The sequence below is a fragment of the Ovis aries genome, chromosome 1 (genome assembly GCF_016772045.2).
Source record: "Ovis aries strain OAR_USU_Benz2616 breed Rambouillet chromosome 1, ARS-UI_Ramb_v3.0, whole genome shotgun sequence".
Lineage (NCBI taxonomy): Eukaryota > Metazoa > Chordata > Mammalia > Artiodactyla > Bovidae > Ovis > Ovis aries.
Window position 1 is genome coordinate 208,190,892 of NC_056054.1, and position 20,526 is coordinate 208,211,417.

The following is a 20,526-nucleotide window of genomic DNA, read 5'->3' on the forward strand; positions in this document are numbered from 1 at the left end:
ATAAAACTTATAAAGATGGCGGCTAAGACTGAGACCAAGACTGAGAATCTGTAAGGAATTATATATAAAAGTGGTAATAATTTCTTATCTCTAATGAGGTTTCTTTCTTTTATTTTTTGTTTTCTATTAATATTTTTCCAAATTTATTATATTTTGATTGAAAAAATGTTTTACAACTAATTGCCAAAGATCACAAATATTAAAATATTTCTATAGGATAGTATGCTATTAGAAGTAGTGTACCACTGGGACCATGGAAAAAGCAAGAGAGTTCCAGAAAAACATCTATTTCTGCTTTATTGACTATGCCAAAGCCTTTGACTGTGTGGATCACAATAAACTGTGGAAAATTCTGAAAGAGATGGAAATACCAGACCACCGGACCTGCCTCTTGAGAAACCTATATGCAGGTCAGGAAGCAACAGTTAAAACTGGACATGGAACAACAGACTGGTTCCAAACAGGAAAAGGAATACGTCAAGGCTGTATATTGTCACCCTGCTTATTTAATTTATATGAAGAGTACATCATGAGAAACGCTGGACTGGAAGAAACACAAGCTGGAATCAAGATTGCCGGGAGAAATATCAATAACCTCAGATATGCAGATGACACCCACCATCCTTATGGCAGAAAGTGAAGAGGAACTAAAAAGCCTCTTGATGAAAGTGAAAGAGGAGAGTGAAAAAGTTGGCTTAAAGACATTCAGAAAACTAAGATCATGGCATCTGGTCCCATCACTTCATGGGAAATAGATGGGCAAACAGTAGAAACAGTATCAGATTTTCTTTTTCTGGGCTCCAAAATCACTGCAGATGGTGACTGCAGCCATGAAATTAAAAGACACTTACTTCTTGGAAGAAAATTCATGACCAACCTAGATAGCATATTGAAAAGCAGAGACATTACTTTGCCAACAAAGGTCCATCTAGTCAAGGCTATGATTTTTCCAGTGGTCATGTATGGATGTGAGAGTTGGACTGTGAAGAAGGCTGAGCGCCGAAAAATTGATGCTTTTGAGCTGTGGTGTTGGAGAAGACTCTTGAGATTCCCTTGGACTGCAAGGAGATCCAACAAGTCCATTCTAAAGATCAACCCTGGGTGTTCTTTGGAAGGAATGATGCTAAAGCTGAAACTCCAGTACTTTGGCCACCTCATGCGAAGAATTGACTCATTGGAAAAGACTCTGATGCTAGGAGGGATTTGGGGGCAGGAGGAAAAGGGGGCAATAGAGGATGAGATGGCTGAATGGCATCACTGACTCGACGGACATGAGATTGAGTGAACTCTGGGAGATGATGGACAGAGATGCCTGGCGTGCTGCAATTCATGGGGTCGCAAAGAGTCAGACACAGCTGAGCAACTGAACTGAACTGAACTGAACCACTGGTCATCCTTGTTCACTCATATGGATTCACTGACTCATTCATTCATTCACTGTAGTCAGCAAATAAATACTGAATACCAAATATGTATGGATACTGAGGATACAATAAGAAATAAGATAAGTGAGGCCCCTGCCCTCATAAGTTGAAATGTTAATATTTCAAATAGTTTTATAAGAATGCTGGTTTGGTATAACGGACCTCCACAGATGTCTTCTTGGCTATGGTTTACTCATGCGACTTTCAGCTCTCTTTCTTGGCCCCAGAAAGTGGCAGAAGTCCAGATCTTGCCTGCAGATCCCCACACAGGAAAGAAGGAGAGAGAGGTAAAGATATACTTCAGGAAGCTCTGGTGTTTTAGAAAGACTAATGAAACCATAGAAGCTGGCTTCACTGCTCTGTTCTCACAACTCAAATGGAGAGAAAAACAGAACTGTTGGTCAAACACCAAGTCATAAGCCACAGAGGAAAGGTTCTCTCCAGAGTAAGTGTGATCTGTTCACCCAAACTGTCTCTCTTCACCATGAGTTTATATTCGCGCCCACAGAGTACCTTCCACAGACAGGAAAAGAAGAGAAGCAAGAGAATGCTCCAGCAATTGACCCAGAAAGCCAAACACAAAATGAATGAGGTCAGAGGTGTGTACTATCACCTTAGACAGCATAAATCCCAGACCAAACAGAATCTAAACTGTGGTCAGGAAACGAAAGCAAGTAAGAGGAAAGAGATGTCAGTAAGGGAGACATGAAGAAGAAGAAAAAGAAAAAAGGGTAAATCAGAGGAACAAATTCTATTGGTATGTCTGCCTTCCTCCATCTGTTTACTCCACAAATACTTACTGACACCCACTATGTGTGAGGGACTTTGCTGGATGCTAGAGATATGATAGTGAACAACAACACTGTTGTTCAGGGTCTGCTGTCTTATGAAAAGTGCCACAGTGGAGCAGCAAAGAAGCACACAGAGGGGTACAAGCCAGGTCAAAACTAAAATGAAGTAGTCAATCCTTGATTCCAAATCCTTGGACTGATACCCAGGTCAGGGGTGAAGATGACCAAGTAAGAAAAGCCACCTTGAGATGCTGCTGAGCTGGGCAGAGTCAGGGGGATAGGTGAGTTCACAGCTGCCACTGATAGGAACAGAATGATGGGACAAAATTGATGATTAAATAGTTAGTCCCACTGGGGAATTGTGAGTAAAAAATATGGGAGACCCCCATAAGTTAAAGATTACTCAAGAAAGCACGTTTGCTTAACCACAAAACCAAGCAGGCTTGCTTACCAAAAAACCCATGCAACAGAAGCAAGGGACATGCCCCAGAACAATAAAACAATGGTGGCATGAGTCCCAAAACCCTGCCCAGCGAACTCAGTAAATTAATGATCCCTAGAACAAGTTCTGTGCACACACACAAAAACAATTATTTATGGAAAGGTGACTTTTCAAAATGAAAAACCCTCATTGTACTAAAACTTGAAAATATTTTTCCAAAATTCTATATGACAATCCTGGCCTGACCATACAGGGACAAGTAAGCTTCCCGGCCCTACCTGGGAGAGGAACTGATGATAGAAACTTGATATCTATTCAAGAAAGACAAAGGTCTTCTCTCCCTCCCCACTTTTCCTTTGGTTATAAAACTGCAGCCCACTAAGTTCTTGGGACACAGCATCTCTTGCCCACCCACTTGTAAGTTTCACAAGTATCCTACTCTAATAAATCACTTCTTATCCACCACTTTGCTCTCACTGAATTCTTGTCTGCACTGAGACAGAAAGGACTATGGTACTGGAGCTCTTCAGAGCCCTCCCCGCTCCCCAAAAAGACACTGATTTGTTTCACCGTGGCCATCTCAGAAGACCCTCCTGCAATCACCAAGGCTGTGAGGCTTCTTCTTAGGTAAACTTATTTCCATGAGAGAAAAAAACACCCTCGCCTGCCTCCAACCGTTTTCATTCCCTTCCCACCAACCTCAACCTCAATCTGCCAAAGAATGTCTCCTCCCCCAGAGGAGAGCTCTTCATTTGTTTGTGTGGTGATCTGTTTCTTATTTTGATTGCTGCTGTACCCATGGAACCAGAGTGGAATTTGATAGGGGGCCCACTCTTATTACCCAGCCACCACAATGGCCACGACTGGGGGGTCACAGCTTCCTGGAAGAACTAATTCTAGACTGAGATGTCAAGATGAGTAGGAGTTTCTCACTGAACAGGTATATCCTTGTTGGGGAGAAGGAAACCAGGATGATTGGATCATACCACCATTAAGTATCTGAGTTCACAACCTGCTTGGATTCCATGCTCACTAAGCAATAGTCTAAATATACTTCAGCTTCCCACAGGGAAGGAATGTACTGGTCAAGTTGACATAAACATCCCACTTACAGGCAGTTGTGGTTCTCATTAGGAACTAAAAAATAAACTCCCTGCCTTTAAGATTCTGGCTCTTGTGAGTTGAATTAGCTCCTCAGTGAGCCTATCGAGTATGGAAGATGGGCTGTCAACAGGAGTACCTTCATAAGGAGGCAGCCACCCTGCCCCGGACAGAGGAAACCCTGCCTTCCTGGGCCTCAATATCCACAAAGCCCATCGTCAGACATTTAAAGAAACGTCACGTTTTCATTAATTTATTTGGTTTTTAAATAAATATTAAGCTACACCTAGCTAAGAGTCGGGCACGACTGAGCAACTTCACTTTCACTTTTCACTTTCATGCATTGGAGAAGGAAATGGCAACCCACTCCAGTGTTCTTGCCTGGAGAATCCCAGGGACAGCGGAGCCTGGTGGGCTGCCGTCTGTGGGGTCGCACAGAGTCAGACAGGACTGAAGCGACTTAGCAGCAGCAGCAGCAATCTATTAAACAGATTTAAAAGATACAAAAATAGAATTGATACATCCCATAAACTAATATCTTGGGCAAACTTCAGGAGATAGTGGAGGACAGGGAAGCCTGGCGTGCAACAATCCACAGGGTTGCAAATAGTCAGACACAACTTGGCGACTGAACAACAGCAGCAACAACAACAAATAAGCTAATATGATAATTAGACTGAAAATGATTATTTGCATTAAAACCAACTCTGCATAAGATAAACAGGAATCAAATCCTGATCTATTTTCAAAAACTGAACATTTTCTCAGCTAAGTGAATTCAAGAACCTTCGTCATAGCTGAATGTTTCACATTGTTTTTGCCAATGTTTTATGTTTTCTGTGGTTGAAAAGTAGCATTTATTCAAATACTCTCAATTACACGATAAGGAAAATCTTGAAAGTTCACCCTCCCCTACAAAAAAAACAAAAACTTAATTATGGCAGATAATGGGTTAATATTCCTAATGGTTAAGAAGTTTTTAAAAGCCAGTAAGGAAAACACCTATACCTACCAGAAAATCACCCTAAGAAATTCAGAAAAAGAACTACAAATAGCCAAGAATACTATGAAAAAGTTCAGCCTCACTATAAATCAAGTTAAAACAAGACAACAGATCAGCCAAGGTTTTCAAATATTCTGAATACAAAAAGTTGTCAAAGATTTGTTGGAATAGGTATTCTCATACACTTCTGGTGGGCGTATGAATTACTACAGTTGTTTAAAAGAGAAACTCGGCAACTGAAAATAAATTTAAAGGTTCAACCCTTTGTTCATAGGAATCTGTCCTTAAAAGAAAAAATCATTAGACAAACACCCAAAGACTTGCATATATACAAAGATGTTCATCAGAAAAGCAAAATGGTAACATCTCACAGGGAAACAAGAATAATTGATGCTTTTGAACTGTGGTGTTGGAGAAGACTCTTGAGATTGGACTTGCAAGATCAAACCAGTCAATCTAAAGGAAATCAGTCCTGAATATTCACTGGAAGGACTGATGCTGAAGCTGAAACTCCAATACTTTGGCCACCTGATGTGAAGAGCTGACTCATTTGAAAAGACCCTGATGCTGGGAAAGATTGAAGCCAGAAGGAGAAGGGGATGACAGAGGATGAGATGGTTGGATGACATCATCGACTTGATGGACATGAGTTTGAGCAGGCTTGGTGATGGACAGGGAAGCCTGGTGTGCTGCAGTCCATGGGGTCACAAAGAGCCAGACACAACTGAGCTACTGAACTAAACTGAACAGGGGAACAGTAAAGTGATTTGTGGAACTAACAGGGGATACTGAAGAATGTTTAATGACATAGAAAATATAATGTTAAATAGAGAAAATAGGGAATAAAACTTTATACAGTGTGATTCAATTTTTGTAAAAATGCAGGCTATGTATGTGTACTTGTATGAGAACTGATCAAGCCTTTAAAAAAGAAAAAAGACTGAAAGGAAACACTCAAATTATTAGAAGCAGAGCAGTTTGTCTGGGGAGTGGTATTACTCCCAATTTTTATTTTTAAAACTCCCGATTTTGATTTTTATTTCTCTAAATTTTTCTCTGCTTTCTAAATATGTTACACTGAATATCTGCTTCCCATATTATCAAAGGGCTAATATAAAACTTTCCTGTCTCAGGTTAAAGGAAAGAAACTTTGGATGAACTCTAAATCACAGTTTGAAAATAAGTTTCATGCTTTAAAAAAAAAAAGGCTACTGGAAAATTAAAGATGCTTAGAGAATAGAATTAATCCTTGCCTTTATTATTAGCATATATCTAAATAGAATACAAATATTTAAATTGGAGAATTATTTAATTATTTAAATAGGAGACGGCAATCGCAACCCACTCCAGTACTCTCGCCTGGAAAATCCCATGGACGGAGGAACCTAGTAGGCTGCAGTCCATGGGGTCGCACAGAGTCGGACACAACTGAAGCAACTTAGCAGCAGCAGCAGACTAGTTGGTTCATTTAACCAAAGTATCCATGCCTAGTATAAGCTTTTGTATGGAACTCAAAGGTGAATAAGACAGAGCTCAACTGAAATTTTAGAACAAAGTCCCATACATAAATAATTTTAGTCTTGAACAGGATGTTCTGAGAGCTGGACTTCTAATAACTGGTCTCAAAGCACTACATAACTTCACCATAAAAAGAATGGAATATTGCCATCTGCAACGACATGGATGGACCTAGAGATTACCATTCCAAGTCAAGTAAGCCAGAAAGAGGAAGACAAATATCACATATCATTGCATGTGGAATCTAAAAAGATGATACAAATGAACTTATTTCCAAACAGAAACATACTCACAGAGATAGAAAACAAATTTATGGTTACCAAAGTTTGCTTTCGTTAGCAGATACAAGTTTGGGATTAACAGATACAATCTACTATATGTAAAATAGATTGGCAACAAGGACCACTGTACAGCGCAGGGAACTATATTCAATGTATTATAATAACCTACAGTAGAAAAGAATCTGAAAAAAAACGAATCACTTTGCTATATACCCGAAACGAACACTGTAAATCAACTATACTTCATTTTTTAAAAAAGGCCCTGCATCTTTAAAATAGCACTAAAGAGGAAACATCTGAATTATCCTCCCCTTACAACTGTACCCAATAGAATGCCTATGTACCCTTCTCTCTGGAGCCCCTACAAGGACTGTGATGATTACCACGTACACCAGTCATTCAACAGAGCAATGTCACCCCAAATACAACTGGCGGGCTACAGTCCACGGGGTGGCAAAGAGACACAACTAAAAACAACAACAAACAAAATTCAGTCAGAGAAAGATAATAGAGAAGAAAAGACAAAAGTCTATATTTGCCCTTAAAAAAAATCATCCTACCTTAAAGTAGAGAAGAAATAGAGACTTCACACCTGGACAGATGGAGAAGACTGACCTGAGTATGGATCCAGGTCGGTGCTTCATAAATGCTGTCAGTGACACTGAGATGATGGGTTCTTATGACCACAGCTCAGTATTTAATTTTCTCGTTATCAATCCTGATATAAGTTCTCTCTTCCCTCACCCAGTGGAGGAAGGAATTAACTGTACAAACATGGCTAAAAGCTAACGTACAGTGGGGGAACACACAGAGGATCAGTAGGAACCACTTCTAACCCTTCGCTGCACTGGACACAATCACTGCCCACTGAGATCAAGGGGTCTGAACATCCAGTATCTTGAACAACCATCTTCTCCATCATGACACTAATCCCCCAGTGGACTCTAGGCTTTCGAACCCCTACTGTTCTAATGGTGAGTTTGATTATGCACATTTACTTCACAAGTCCTGATTCCTCCTTCTGTCCTCTTTGTTTTTTGGTTGCTCAGTCATGTCCAACTCTTTTGTGACCCCGTGGAGTGGAGCCCACCAGACTCCTCTGTCTGTGGGATTTCCCAGGCAAGAATACTGAAGTGGGTTGCCATTTCCTTCTCCAGGGGGTCTTCCTGACCCAGAGATCGAACCTGCGTTTCCTGCACTGGCAGGTGGATTCTTTCCCTCTGAGCCATTATCCAAGGGATATACAGAAAGATACAAAAGCAAAACACTTTTACCAAGACTCTACTGTGGGCACTGGGCTAAATGCTTATGCACCTTGACAAACCTATGAGGAAGATACCATGATTATCCTCAAGATGAGGAACCGGAGGCTGATCCAAGATCTCACAGCTAATAAGAGGTAGAATCAGGATTCATGCCTGGGCTGTCTTAGCCCAGAGCTTACGGCCTCCAATCCCAGAGATGAAGGCACTGGTTAATCCAAGAGGGAGCCACTGCAGGTGCCTGAGTTGGTAAAGGCACACTCACCAGCCCCATCCGGAGTGATGGTCCCCAGTTTTACAGCGAGAGGGTAGCCTGTGTCTCTGTAATGCTCCAACGCATGCCCGTTGCCCCCGGAGCTGTCAAAGAACCACTTCCCACACAGCACAGAGCCATCAGTCAGGTTCAGCCAGAGGTTCTCCCGAAGGTCGCACCTGGCACACTTCCAACCACTGTAAAGTCATCAGAGGACAGTTAGCACAACCACAGCACAAGGCATGATAAGAAAACATCTAAGAAAAAGGGGTGTCTCAAGTTGGGAGGCGGGGGGTGGTCACAGGAGATGGTCAGTGGAATAACAGAGACCCATTCTAGAGCAGAAGGAGCACTCTCATGGGGGCCAGGTCCTCCAAGAGAGCTCTTTTACCTGAGAAAACTGACACAGAACCTGAGGGTAGGAAGAGAGGTCATTTCCTCCAAATTCCTTACATGAGAGACAGTAAAGCCTGAGTGAGCTTTAAATTATGAAAGATCCCATGTGTATAAACAACTGAGGTTCTAAAGCATTAACCACCAGTAGTAATGCTTCACTACTAGTGTAAACAAAACTCTACTACACTGACAATCTAAGTAGAAAGGAAAACACTTCGTTGTTGTTATTATTCAGTCTCTAGGTCGTGTCCAGTGCTTTGTGACCTCATGGGTGTAGCATGCCAGGCTCCTTTATCCACCACTGTCTCCCAGAGTTTGCTCAAATTCATGTTCATTGAGTTGGTGATGCTATCGAACCATCTCATCCTCTGTGCCCCTGTTCTCCTTTTGCCTTCAATCTATCCCAGCATCAGGGTCTTTTCCAATGAGTCAGCTCTTCACATTAGGTGGCCAAAGATTGGAGCTTCAGCATCAGTCCTTCCAATGAATACTCAGGGTTAATTTCCTTGAGGATTGACTGCATTGGTCTCCTTGCAGTCCAAAGGACTCTGAAGAATCTTCTCCAGCACCACAGGTCGAAAGCATCAATTCTTTGGCACTCAGCCTTCTTTATGATCCAAGTCTCACATCTGTACACGATTATAGCTTTGACTATATGGACATTTGTTGGCAAAATGACGTCTTTACTTTTTAATATGCTGTCTAGGCTTGTCATAACTTTTCTTCCAAGGAGCAAGTGTCTTTTAATTTCACGGCTGCAGTCACCATCTGCAGATTTTGGAGCCCAAGAAAAGAAAATGTCACTATTTCCACTTTTTCCCCTTCCATTTGTCATGAAGTAATGGGACTGGATGCCATGATCTTAGTTTGTTTAATGTTGTTTCAAGCCAGCTTTTTCACCCTTCTCTTTTACCGTCTTCAAGAAGCTAAGTTCCTCTTCGCTTTCTGCCATAAGGGTGGTGTCATCTGCATATCTGAGGTTATTGACATTTCTCCTGGCAATCTTGATTCCAGCTTATGCTTCATCCAGTCTGGCATTTCACATGATGTACTCTGCATACAAGTTAAATAAGTAGGATGACAATATTACTCCTTCAGTTCAGTTCAGTCGCTCAGTCGTGTCCAGCTCTTTGCGACCCCATGAATCGTAGCACGCCAGGCCTCCCTGTCCATCACCAACTCCCGGAGTTCACTCAGACTCACGTCCATCGAGTCTGTGATGCCATCCAGCCATCTCATCCTTGGTCGTCCCCTTCTCCTCCTGCCCTCAATCCCTCCCACCATCAGAGTCTTTTCCAATGAGTCAACTCTTCGCATGAGATGGCCAAAGTACTGGAGCTTCAGCTTTAGCATCATTCCTTCCAAAGAAATCCCAGGGTTGATCTCCTTCAGAATGGACTGGCTGGATCTCCCTGCAGTCCAAGGGACTCTCAGGAGTCTTCTCCAACACCACAGGTCAAAAGCATCAATTCTTCGGTGCTCAGCCTTCTTCACAGTCCAACTCTCACATCCATACATGACTACTGGAAAAACCATAGCCTTGACTAGATGGACCTTAGTCGGCAAAGTAATGTCTCTGCTTTTGAATATGCTCTCTAGGTTGGTCATGAATTTTCTTCCAAGAAGTAAGTGTCTTTTAATTTCATGGCTACAGTCACCATCTGCAGTGATTTTGGGGCCCAGAAAAATAAAGTCTGACAGTTTCCACTGTTTCCCCATCTATTTCCCATGAAGTGATGGGACTGGATGCCATGATCTTCGTTTTCTGAATGTTGAGCTTTAAGCCAACTTTTTCACTCTCCTCTTTCACTTTCATCAAGAGGGTTTTTAGCTCCTCTTCACTTTCTGCCATAAGGGTGGTGTCATCTGCATATCTGAGGTTATTGATATTTCTCCCAGCAAGCTTGATTCCAGCTTGTGTTTCTTCCAGTCCAGCGTTTCTCATGATGTACTCTGCATATAAGTTAAATAAGCAGGGTGACAATATACAGCCTTGATGTACTCCTTTCCCTATTTGGAACCAGTCCATTGTTCCATGTCCAGTTCTAACTGTTGCTTTGTGACCTGCATACAGATTTCTCAGGAGACAGGTAAGGTGGTCTGGTATTCCTATCTCTAAGAATTTTCCACAGTTCGTTGTGATCCACAAGGTCAAAGGCTTTCACAACGTCAATGAAGCAGATAATTTTCTGGAATTCTCTTTCTTTTTTCTATGATCCAACAGATGTTGGCAATTTGATCTCTGGTTACTCTGTCTCTTCAAAACCCAGCTTGTACATCTGGAAGTCCTTGGTTCACGTACTAATGAAGCCTAGCTTGAAGGATTTTGAGCATAACCTCGCTAGCATGTGAGATGAGCACAATTGTACAGTAGCTTGAACGTACTTTGGCATTGCCCTTCTTTGGGACTGGAATGAAAACTGACTTTCTCCAGTCCTGTGGCCATTGCTGAGTTTTCCAAATTTGCTGACATATTGAGTGCAGCACTTTAACAGCAGCATCTCTTAGGATTTGAAATAGCTGAGCTGAAATTCTGTCACCTCCACTAGTTTCATTCCTAGTAATGCTTCCTAAGGCCCACTTGACTTCATACTCCAGGATGTCTGGCTCCAGGTGAGTGACCACATCACTGTGATGATTTGAGTCATTAAGACCTTTTTTGTATACTTCTTCAGTGTATTCTTGCCATCTTCTTAATCTTTTCTGCTTCTGTTAGGTCCTTACTGTTTCTGTCCTTTATCGTGTCCATCCTTGCGTGAAACGTAACCTGGATCTCTCCAAATCTCTTGAAGAGATCTGTAGTCTTTCCCTTTCTATTGTTTTCCTCTTTCTTTGCATTAACAATTTAAATGAAGGTTAAATGCCAGGTATGGGGCAAGGCTTTTCAGAAGTCTTACCATGCAATTCTAATAAACACTCTTCAACATTATTACCATCCCCACTAATAAAGAGAACAACAGAGGGTACAGAGCCTTCCCTAAGACCACACAGAGCAGAAGGCAGCACAGCCAGGGTCCAAACAGATAGGACACATTCTGAATCCACCTGCTCTTTCCCTCTAGCTCCTGCCTCTGGAAAGACACCTGCCTCTGATTACAGGAGGTGCCAATGAAGCCTAAAGAGCATTCCAGCCAAAAGGTGATAACCAAAGACTGTTCTAAGTCTTTGTACCTGGGTCCCCCTAGAGGTAGACCATGATCTGAATGCAAATGGCTTGTCAGGGAGGTGATCCCAGGAAGCACCCCAGGGGAGTTGAGGGAAGAGAGACTGAAAGGGTAGGCAGCCAGGCCAGAGACTGTCAACAAGCAGATGACCCCTTGGACCAGTGGGGCTCAGACCAGCTGCAGAACTCCAGGAGATGATTACCCAACTTGAGGGTGGGGGTCTAGGTATTCATCCTTCCACTCCACAGCCTCTGGTTGGGGTCTGTTCCAGGAGGACAGGAGGGTGCATGACTCCACAGCATTTCTGACTTTCCCATGCACCAGCCAACCTGGCTCTGGCAGATGGAGAAAGCCCCTAAGAAAGAGCTGCAGGTGTCTGCAATCAATCAGATGCCTTAGGGTGGGGATGGGCTCGCCTCCGGGGTGGGGACTGGCCACGGTCAGTGTCTACAACAAAGGTATAGATAATTCCAGAGAGAATTTTTGAGATTATTTTTATAAAAGGCAACTGATAAGAACATATATAACTGCTAATTCAGTGGAGACATAGAAAAATCCTTTGGCCAGTTTTAGGCAGTAAAGTTCCATTTTGCTGACTCTCACCTTGGAGGAATCCTGACTCCATTGTCCAACTGGGTGAGGTTATTGGCATATTTCGACACTGGCAATTCATTCTCCCATGTATCTGGGTCCTGCTTTCTGTATGGAGATTTTGAGCTGAGAACTGCATCACAAGCAATTGTTACCTATAAGACAAATGCAGGTATAATACGTAAAACAGTTTGAGAACAGCAACTTTTGTAAAATGAATCTTAAAGTTTATTAGTAAATACAACTTAAGTCAAGAAAATTCAAACAGCTTAGTTACCATGAGAGCAAGATGCTAGTTTCCTGACTCTAGCACTTTCCCCCTGGGTCTAGTTAGGTTTTGTCCTGGCCTGGAATTTGCAGTTTTAACAATGGCACAAGATAGCAAAGAACTAAATCCAGTTTGTAAATCCAAGCATAAAAGTCAGATTTAACAATTTCTGTCTCTTAGCAAGTGGAGTGAAAATTATAAGGTGAACAATTTACAAGGGTGAAATTAGCAACAGGAATATCTAGGATTTACCCAAATGGTATGTTTTACTCCTAACAAATTTACACCAAGATATCCAATATCCTTAACTCATCACACAATGACATGTGGTCAAGGGCACTTGAATGGAATGCAAGCAGCATGGCTCCATTTCCTAATCTGGTGCAAATGTGACCTTGGATGGGGACATGCCTAGATGTTCTGCGCCAGACCAGCCATTATGAGCAAATCTGTGATGCCCAGCTTGGCACCAACTAACCACCAGGGAGGGCCGACTCTCTACTTTCTCCCAAACCCCACTGATCCTGGACACAGGCCTCTCACAACTATTCACTATTTGTTTAATGCTGTAAGATATTTTTAGCTCTCTTTAAAAACATATTCTGATGAGAATGTAAAATGGCACAGCCACTTTGGAAAATAATTTGGCAGGTCCTCAAATGGTTGAACAGAACTACCATATGACCCTGCAATTCCGTTCCGAGGTATACACCCAAGGTATTAATAAATAAAAATATAGGTCTACACAAAAACTTATCAACAAATGTTCACAGAAGCATTATTTATAACAGCCAAAAGTCCATTAATGATAAATGGATAAAGTATTGTATTTTGATATAAGAACTGTTATCAGCAATAAAAAGGAATGAAGTACCAATACATGCTACAACCTAGATGGACCTTGAAAATGTATGCTAAGTTAAAAGAAGCCAGCCACAAAGAACCATGATTCCTTTTATATGGAATGGACAAAATAGGCAAATCCAAAAAGACAGAAAGCAGATTAGTGATAGCCAGAGGCAAGGGGGATAAGAGGCAGAGGGGTAGGTGATGGCTGTGGGGTAATAAAAATATTCTAAAATGAGATAGTCATGATGGATGCCCAATTCTGAATATAATAAAAGCCATTGAAATTGTTTAACAAAAATGCATATTCTATATCACTATCCTCCTGCACAATTAGCTGAACTTCATACAGAATGTTTTCCTCTGGGTAGCACCAACAACTGACCCCAGAACATACTCGATGTTATGAGACATACTCTATGGTTCCCTGCTGGCTCACTTGGTTAAGAATCCGCCTGCAGTGTAGGATACCAGGGTTTGATCCCTGGGTCAGAAAGATGCCCTGGAGAAGGAAATGGCCACCCACTTCAGTATTCTTTCCTGGGAAATCCTATGGACAGAGGAACCTGGTAGGCTACAGTCTATGGGGTCACAAAAGTTGGACCTGACTTAGTGACTAAACCACCATCACCACCAAATGGGAAATAAATCTAAAAAGTGGAGATAGATACACACACACACAACTGATTCACTTCATTATACAGCAGAAACTGACACATTGTAAAGTAACTTTACCCCAATAAAAACATAAAGTAAACAACTACAAGGGAGAAAAAGAGATAATAGAGGCCTCAGGTGCCATCCCACACCCACCCAGGCCATAAGCAATTCCTACCAACCCTACAGCCACAATCTACTTGCAGTCTACCTCTTCTTAATTTCGGTCACACCCATCTTAGTCCCAACCATCATTCCAGCCACACAACAGCCGCCTTAAGGTCTTCTTTCTCCCACTCTCGCTCCCTCTTCTCTGCCCAGCAGGCAGTGATCTCCTGTGAACATTAGAGCCCATCCTTCTCCAGCTTTTAAAACTCTCTGAGGATATACTGAACACTGCTAACTGACACCACTAGGCTAGGCACAGTCAGGAGAAGGAAAAGGCTCCTGCCCGCAAAAAGCTTACATTCCATTACAAAAAAAAAAAAAAGCTTACACTCCATTACAGATGAGGCAATCGGGCATTCATAAATATATTTAAACCTCTTCTTTTTTGGTGGGGGTGTTTATTTGATAGAAGTTTTTGTCATAATTGATTTACAATGTTATATTAGTTTCAGGTGTACAACATCGTAATCTGACATTTTGTAACATATACTCTATTTAATGTTATTATAAAATAACTGGTTATATTCCCTGTGCTGTACATTATATCCTTCCATCTTATTTCTTTTATATCTAGTAGTGTATACCTCTTAATCCCCTTTCCCCATCTTGCCCCCTCTCAGTGTTTTCCAAAAACATTCCCATTCATCTCCCACAAGCAGTGTTATATAATGAGTGCTTCCTTTCAATTATCAAAAATCACCTTCCACTCCCTTCCAGTAATGTCCCTAGAAAACAAGGTTGAGTTCACCATGAGCTCCTTCCTGATGCGATGTGTTTGGGCCATGCTGCCTTGGCACTCCTAGCTACAAATCCTCATCTTCTTACTCTGACCTGTTATAATCTCCCTGCTATCTCACTGACTACCTTGAACCCTTCCCTGTCCTCTTCTGAATCTTCTCCACCCCATTAGATCTTTAAGTGTTCTAGTTTGTAATGCACAATAATTCAGATGTAATATTCTCTCTTTTCTTTGAGATTCTTTCCTGGTGACACTCGACAAAATTTCCTTTATTGTCTGGGACACTATAAAACATTGACCTAATGTTTTCAGAATACCATCTAAAATCACTTTGAGACCCTTTTTATGGATTACAATTGAAAGTCAGGATCCATTATCCTACATTATACTATGAATTATCTCAAGTTCAGGGGTGTTCTGGAATTGGCTCAAACTGGCTCACAGAATTGATTGCTAAATTTTAAGAAATTCTCAAGTAAGATTGTTAAGCACAGCTATTACTAAAAATTAAATTCTACAGGCTCACAAATAAATATATTTTTTATAGGCAAAAAATGTTTAAAACTCTTCACTCCCTAGCTGTGTTACTCTACCTTTATATCTAATCTATATGCTTGGGAAGTCACTTATATCCACGTTATATAAGCAGTTGAAACTATAGGTGATGGTGTCCTACTACACATCTCTTCCCAACACTGCATTGGTGATATGTTAGCCTGAAATCAGCCACGGTGGGAGTATTTACACCACTGAAATTGGCAACCACTACAGCGCAGGGAGCTGGTTGCTAACCAACTACAAGAGCACCACTGCTTGAGCTCCTGAGTCTAAAATGAGGCACTAGATCTACTGAGTCCCAGACGCCATCTCTCTGTGATCCCTGTATCACTAAGAGGTGTTCAGCTTTATGGTAGAATCTACAGAGTACCTATCTGAAACTGAATTTTCTTGTGCTGAGAAATCCAAGAGATGATAGAAGACCTGGTTGGGTAACTTGAAGTTCAATAATTTGGGGTACTTAAAAAGAGAATTACCAAATACCAAAAATGAAGCAAAAGCATGAAAAGAAATTATAGTAACGAGCATCTGTTATATAGATAAAACCAGTTACCATCAGATAAATCCAGGCTTCCTCTTCTATCTGCCTACCTTATCTTCCAAACAATTCTCTCTCTCTCTTTTTAATTCCTAAAGCATTTCTTAATTCTAAAAGACTCTATTAGAAATTATAATATATATTGCTAGATTCAGATTTCTGTGACACTTCACCTCTCTATAAAAGCATTCACACTTGGAATTATGTTCTGCATACAGAGAATAATTAAAAGTATTTAAAGGCTCTCTTAACTTTTCTCACATGAAGACTTTTTTTCATAAGTGAGTGAGAGAAAAATCATCCCTCGTGACATTCATTCACAATGTGCTGCTTCTTTTTTGATAACAGACTCAAGAGTTATATTAAACAAGAGCAGTGAGAACTCCTAGTTTTATACAGATATAAACTTTAGTATATAATATCAGATAATGGTAAGACCATTTTGTCCACCATATATTTTGCCCTTGGTAAATGCCATGTGAGTAGATACAGGGAACTGCAGTAAGCAGAGGTAATTAAATTCTGTACACATTGCTAAAAGCTATGCACTTGGTACTATCATAATAAAAAGGATGTGCTAGATCAAATAATTAGAGGAAAGAGCTATCATAGCTAAATAGACAAATGTTTCAATTCTGTGGTCTTATGTTTAGGTATAAAGCAGATCAGAGGCAAAATTGGCTGAATGGTGGAAACCTCACCCCTAATGCCATGGGAACCCCGAGCACAAATATGCCCACTTGGCAGGGGCACGGGAGCAGGGAGGAGGCTATACACAACATTTGGAAGAATTGGGGGCCTAGAGATTTAGCTTTGGTTTCAGCAAACCTTGAGGAGGGGAAAAATGAGCTGGAATGTCTCTCTGCTATCTGTGGCCAGACTCTGAGAAGTCAGGACGCAACAGAGTAGAAGAGAGGAAAAGAACACACAAAAAAGGATGAGGCCGTGGAGACAATACAGGAAATGAGGGAAGAGTAGGAAAATAGTCTGGGCCCCACAGAATTCAGGAATCAAAGTAAAACAGAAATTGGCTTCCTCATACCACCACCACCACCACCACCCCACCCTCGGCTTTAAGTTGTCCAGGAAGATGAAAACTGCTTCACAAAAAAGAAAGGAAGGGGAAAAAAACTCACCATTAAATCTAAATTCTAAAAGCCAGCAAGCGATCTCTGTCCTAAAAGAATACACTCCCACAAAGCTCCTGGACACCTGTGATTTCTAAATACTTGGTTATTTTCAAACTCGTGTTGCTATTGTTTCTCAGTGGAACTCTTTGATGTTTCCCAAACAAAATTATACATGGAAGGCCAGCATGCAGAAGAGAGAAAAATTGTAGGCATCCCTCTAAAGGGGAGGCAGTCCCTCTCCTGCACATCTCAGGGACACAGTTTGAAAATCTAAGCACAAGACTGTGATTCACAGGTAACAAGAAGCCAGCCCACGTGGAGGAGGCCAGCCAGCCAGCAGCAGAGGGCATGTGGCCCAGTGTTACTGCAAAGGACCCTGTGGGGCCCTCTTGCAGACAAGGAGCAATCTGCTCCTGTTTCTGCTCATTCTCCTCTTCCTCTCTCACTCACCCTGCCTTCCCCACCGCCCAGCACACACACCTGACACACGCACACACACCTGACACAGAGAGTCACGCGCATCTAGCTAGCAGCCGTGCACACTCACTGACCAGGGCTGGTAACTCCTCAATATTTGGTAGGGCTATTTCATAGTGGTCTGGGAATATAACAAGTTTGGCTTCATCTTCATATTCATAATCGTCGCTATTTAAATCGTCATCAGTATCTAGATCTGAGGAGAAAACAAAAACAAAGAACAAGAAGTGAAGAAAGAATACAGCACACCAAGGCAGCACTCACTGGGAAAGCCAGAAGCTCACAGGGCTGGCAGTCCAGCCATCCTCCTGCCCCAAGCCAGAACTGGGAGGCCTTTCCGTCCTCCCTAAGTGGTACACACTTATCTACTAGGAACAGATGGACAAAGAAGGCTGAGTCACATCATAAAGCTTTATATGTAAAGCATTCATTTGCACTAGATGTTCAGTTCTTACAGATGTTGAAAGGAAGACGGTCATTATGACTTGTTGGGTACTTGGCTCCTGACTTCACAAGAATAGGATGGAATATTTCTCCAACACAACAGAAGAAAGTACATGGATTTGAGAGTAGATAAGCCCAGCTTCAACTCTGGCTCCAAAATTAATGTTTATTTGGTCAAGCCACAAACTCCCTAAGCCTTAGTTTCCTCATTTGTAGAATGGAGATAATAAAACTTATCTCACACAGTTTATATGGAGAATAAATAAATTATAAACAAGAGACCTGGCACATAATAATTCTCACCATTTACTGGTGACCTATTTTAAAATAAAATCTCAATTTCCCTCCCTCTGTCTCTCTCTTTCCTACTCTCCCCCTCCCCACCAAGAGTTGTTGAGATACTAAGCCAGAGGGGGACCCTATAATCTAAGCAGTCCTGTTGCCCTCAGGTCATGGAGGATTTTCAGTAAGGAAGTCCGGCCTGGTATCTATCAAGTCATCACCTCTTTGCTTGGCTAGTCTCTGGGAAAGGTTAGGCAAAGGCTCAAGGAAATGTCCTGTCACAATATTTACATGGACATTTCAGCCTTGCATTCACATGGATGGCAGAAACCCAGATCCTGTTTGTATATTTAGACATTTGGAACTATGGCGACTAAGAGCTCTCAAGCCATCTTCCACTCACACACACACAAACAGGTACACAAATATGGGCTCTGTAAACAGGAGAAAGTTATTTTACTAGACGAAGCAGCCAGCTAAGAACCAAGGGATCTAGATTCTGTTACTACCTTGTTGTATGCCTCAAAAGCCTCAACCTGGTACCTGTTTATGTACAGATCTGCTCTTAAATTTTCAAAGGGAGAGCAGTTTTAAGTGGAAAGTGATAAACAGCTGGAACACAGTCTACACATTTTAACAAAAAGGTTCTAAATAATAAGGATCGGAAATGACAAAATAAACAAATCACATTGTTAGGCAGCCATAAGAGGTTGATTTCTAAAAAAAAAATGTCAAAGAAGAGTCTAAGACTTTAAGAAGTAACTAAAGGCTTTTATTTAAAGAAAATAATTCAAACAAAGATAGACATCCTATGTTATAAAAATAGGAATGTCCCGGTATCTAATTTTTAAAAATGAGAACCTAAATGTTCAATGAGAATGGTGTTTAACCCACTAGAATATTACTTAAATGATATTTTTTTAGACTGTGTAGAAACATGGAAATGTTTATGCCATGTTAATGCTAAAATTATAAAGTTCATCTTCACTGAAAAGACAACTTTATACTAGTTATATTCATAGACAAAAATTGGAAGGAAATCTGAACAAATGAAAACAATGAATGGGGAATTCTGTGGTGGTTCAGTGAATTAGGACTCCACACTTTTACTACCAAGGGCAGAGGTTCAATCCCTAGCCAGCAAGACCAAAAGAAAGAAAAGAACAAGGAGATGAACTTTATTCTTAAATTCTTCTTTATTATATTGTGCATAATAATTTTGAATAACCAAAGTATAAATTTTTTGGTTTTGTGTATAGATTCAGCTCATATAACACATAATCTAAATGTTTTTTGCTCCAGAGAAAACAACACAATTCATAATGCTAATTTAAATCTTACCTGGCCAAAAACAATGATAAACTAAGTCAAAAAAAAAAAAAAAATCCCACCCTGATGTTGACTAGCTGCATAAGCCTGGGAAAGTTCTTTCCAAGTTCATCTTCCTCATGAGGAGACGATAGACAATATTAGCTACCCAGTACGATTGTTGAGAGAATCAAAGAAGATAAGGTTTTAAGGCACCTGGTTGGGATCTGGCAGGGGGGAGGGGCTCCACAGAATAGCTGCCATCGCTCCCACCACCACCCTCACCATCACTGTCCTCTCTTCTCCACACTATTAACAACTAACATAAGCACAAGCGCCCTCCCTTCCCTTTGGCTGACAGCTCCAAAGCAATGATGCAGTCAGTTTCAGGAAGACCAGCATATCATAGGGGATCTTCTACGTGATCCAAATGTGGAGAAGATATAAACTTCAGATGCTTCTAGATGGTAAGCTCTAAGCACAGGAAGTGAGTCTTATTCACCTTCAAATCCCTAGTCCCAGCACACACCACACACTCCACAAACGTCTGGAAAGGAGACTTTAGGAAGTTAACAGCTCCAGCATGTTAAAGACAAGCAAAGCTAGCGCATCCAAAGTGCTGTTTCAGTTTGGGGCCTTTTTACATTGGTAACTATTGTCTGTTAAAAAAGCAAGAGTGCTGTCATGCAAAAAAGCAGAGCTTTGTACTGGAGTGGCTTGCCATTCCCTTCTCCTGGAGATAGCTCTTCCTGACCCAGTGATCAAACTCTGGTCTCCTGCACTGCAGGTGGATTCTTTACCATCTGAGCCACCAGGAAAGCCCACATTCAGCAGAGGTAACGTACACTCTGAATCTAACTGGCAAAGTTAAAGTTTCCCCTGAAT

The 20,526-nt window shown here is 41.3% G+C and overlaps 1 protein-coding gene across 1 annotated transcript in view; it reads right to left on the reverse strand.

The window, feature by feature from the left end:
- The window catches only part of USP13 (ubiquitin specific peptidase 13), a 135,435-nt gene that overhangs the window by 72,575 nt on the left and 42,334 nt on the right, over positions 1-20,526 (reverse strand). Inside the window, exons 4-6 of the mRNA XM_027958132.2 lie at positions 17,682-17,803; positions 12,239-12,381; positions 8,088-8,272 (exon numbers count right to left, since the gene is read on the reverse strand). Of these exons, the coding sequence (XP_027813933.1) occupies positions 8,088-8,272; positions 12,239-12,381; positions 17,682-17,803 (450 nt within the window). The remainder of the gene's footprint in view (positions 1-8,087; positions 8,273-12,238; positions 12,382-17,681; positions 17,804-20,526) is intronic.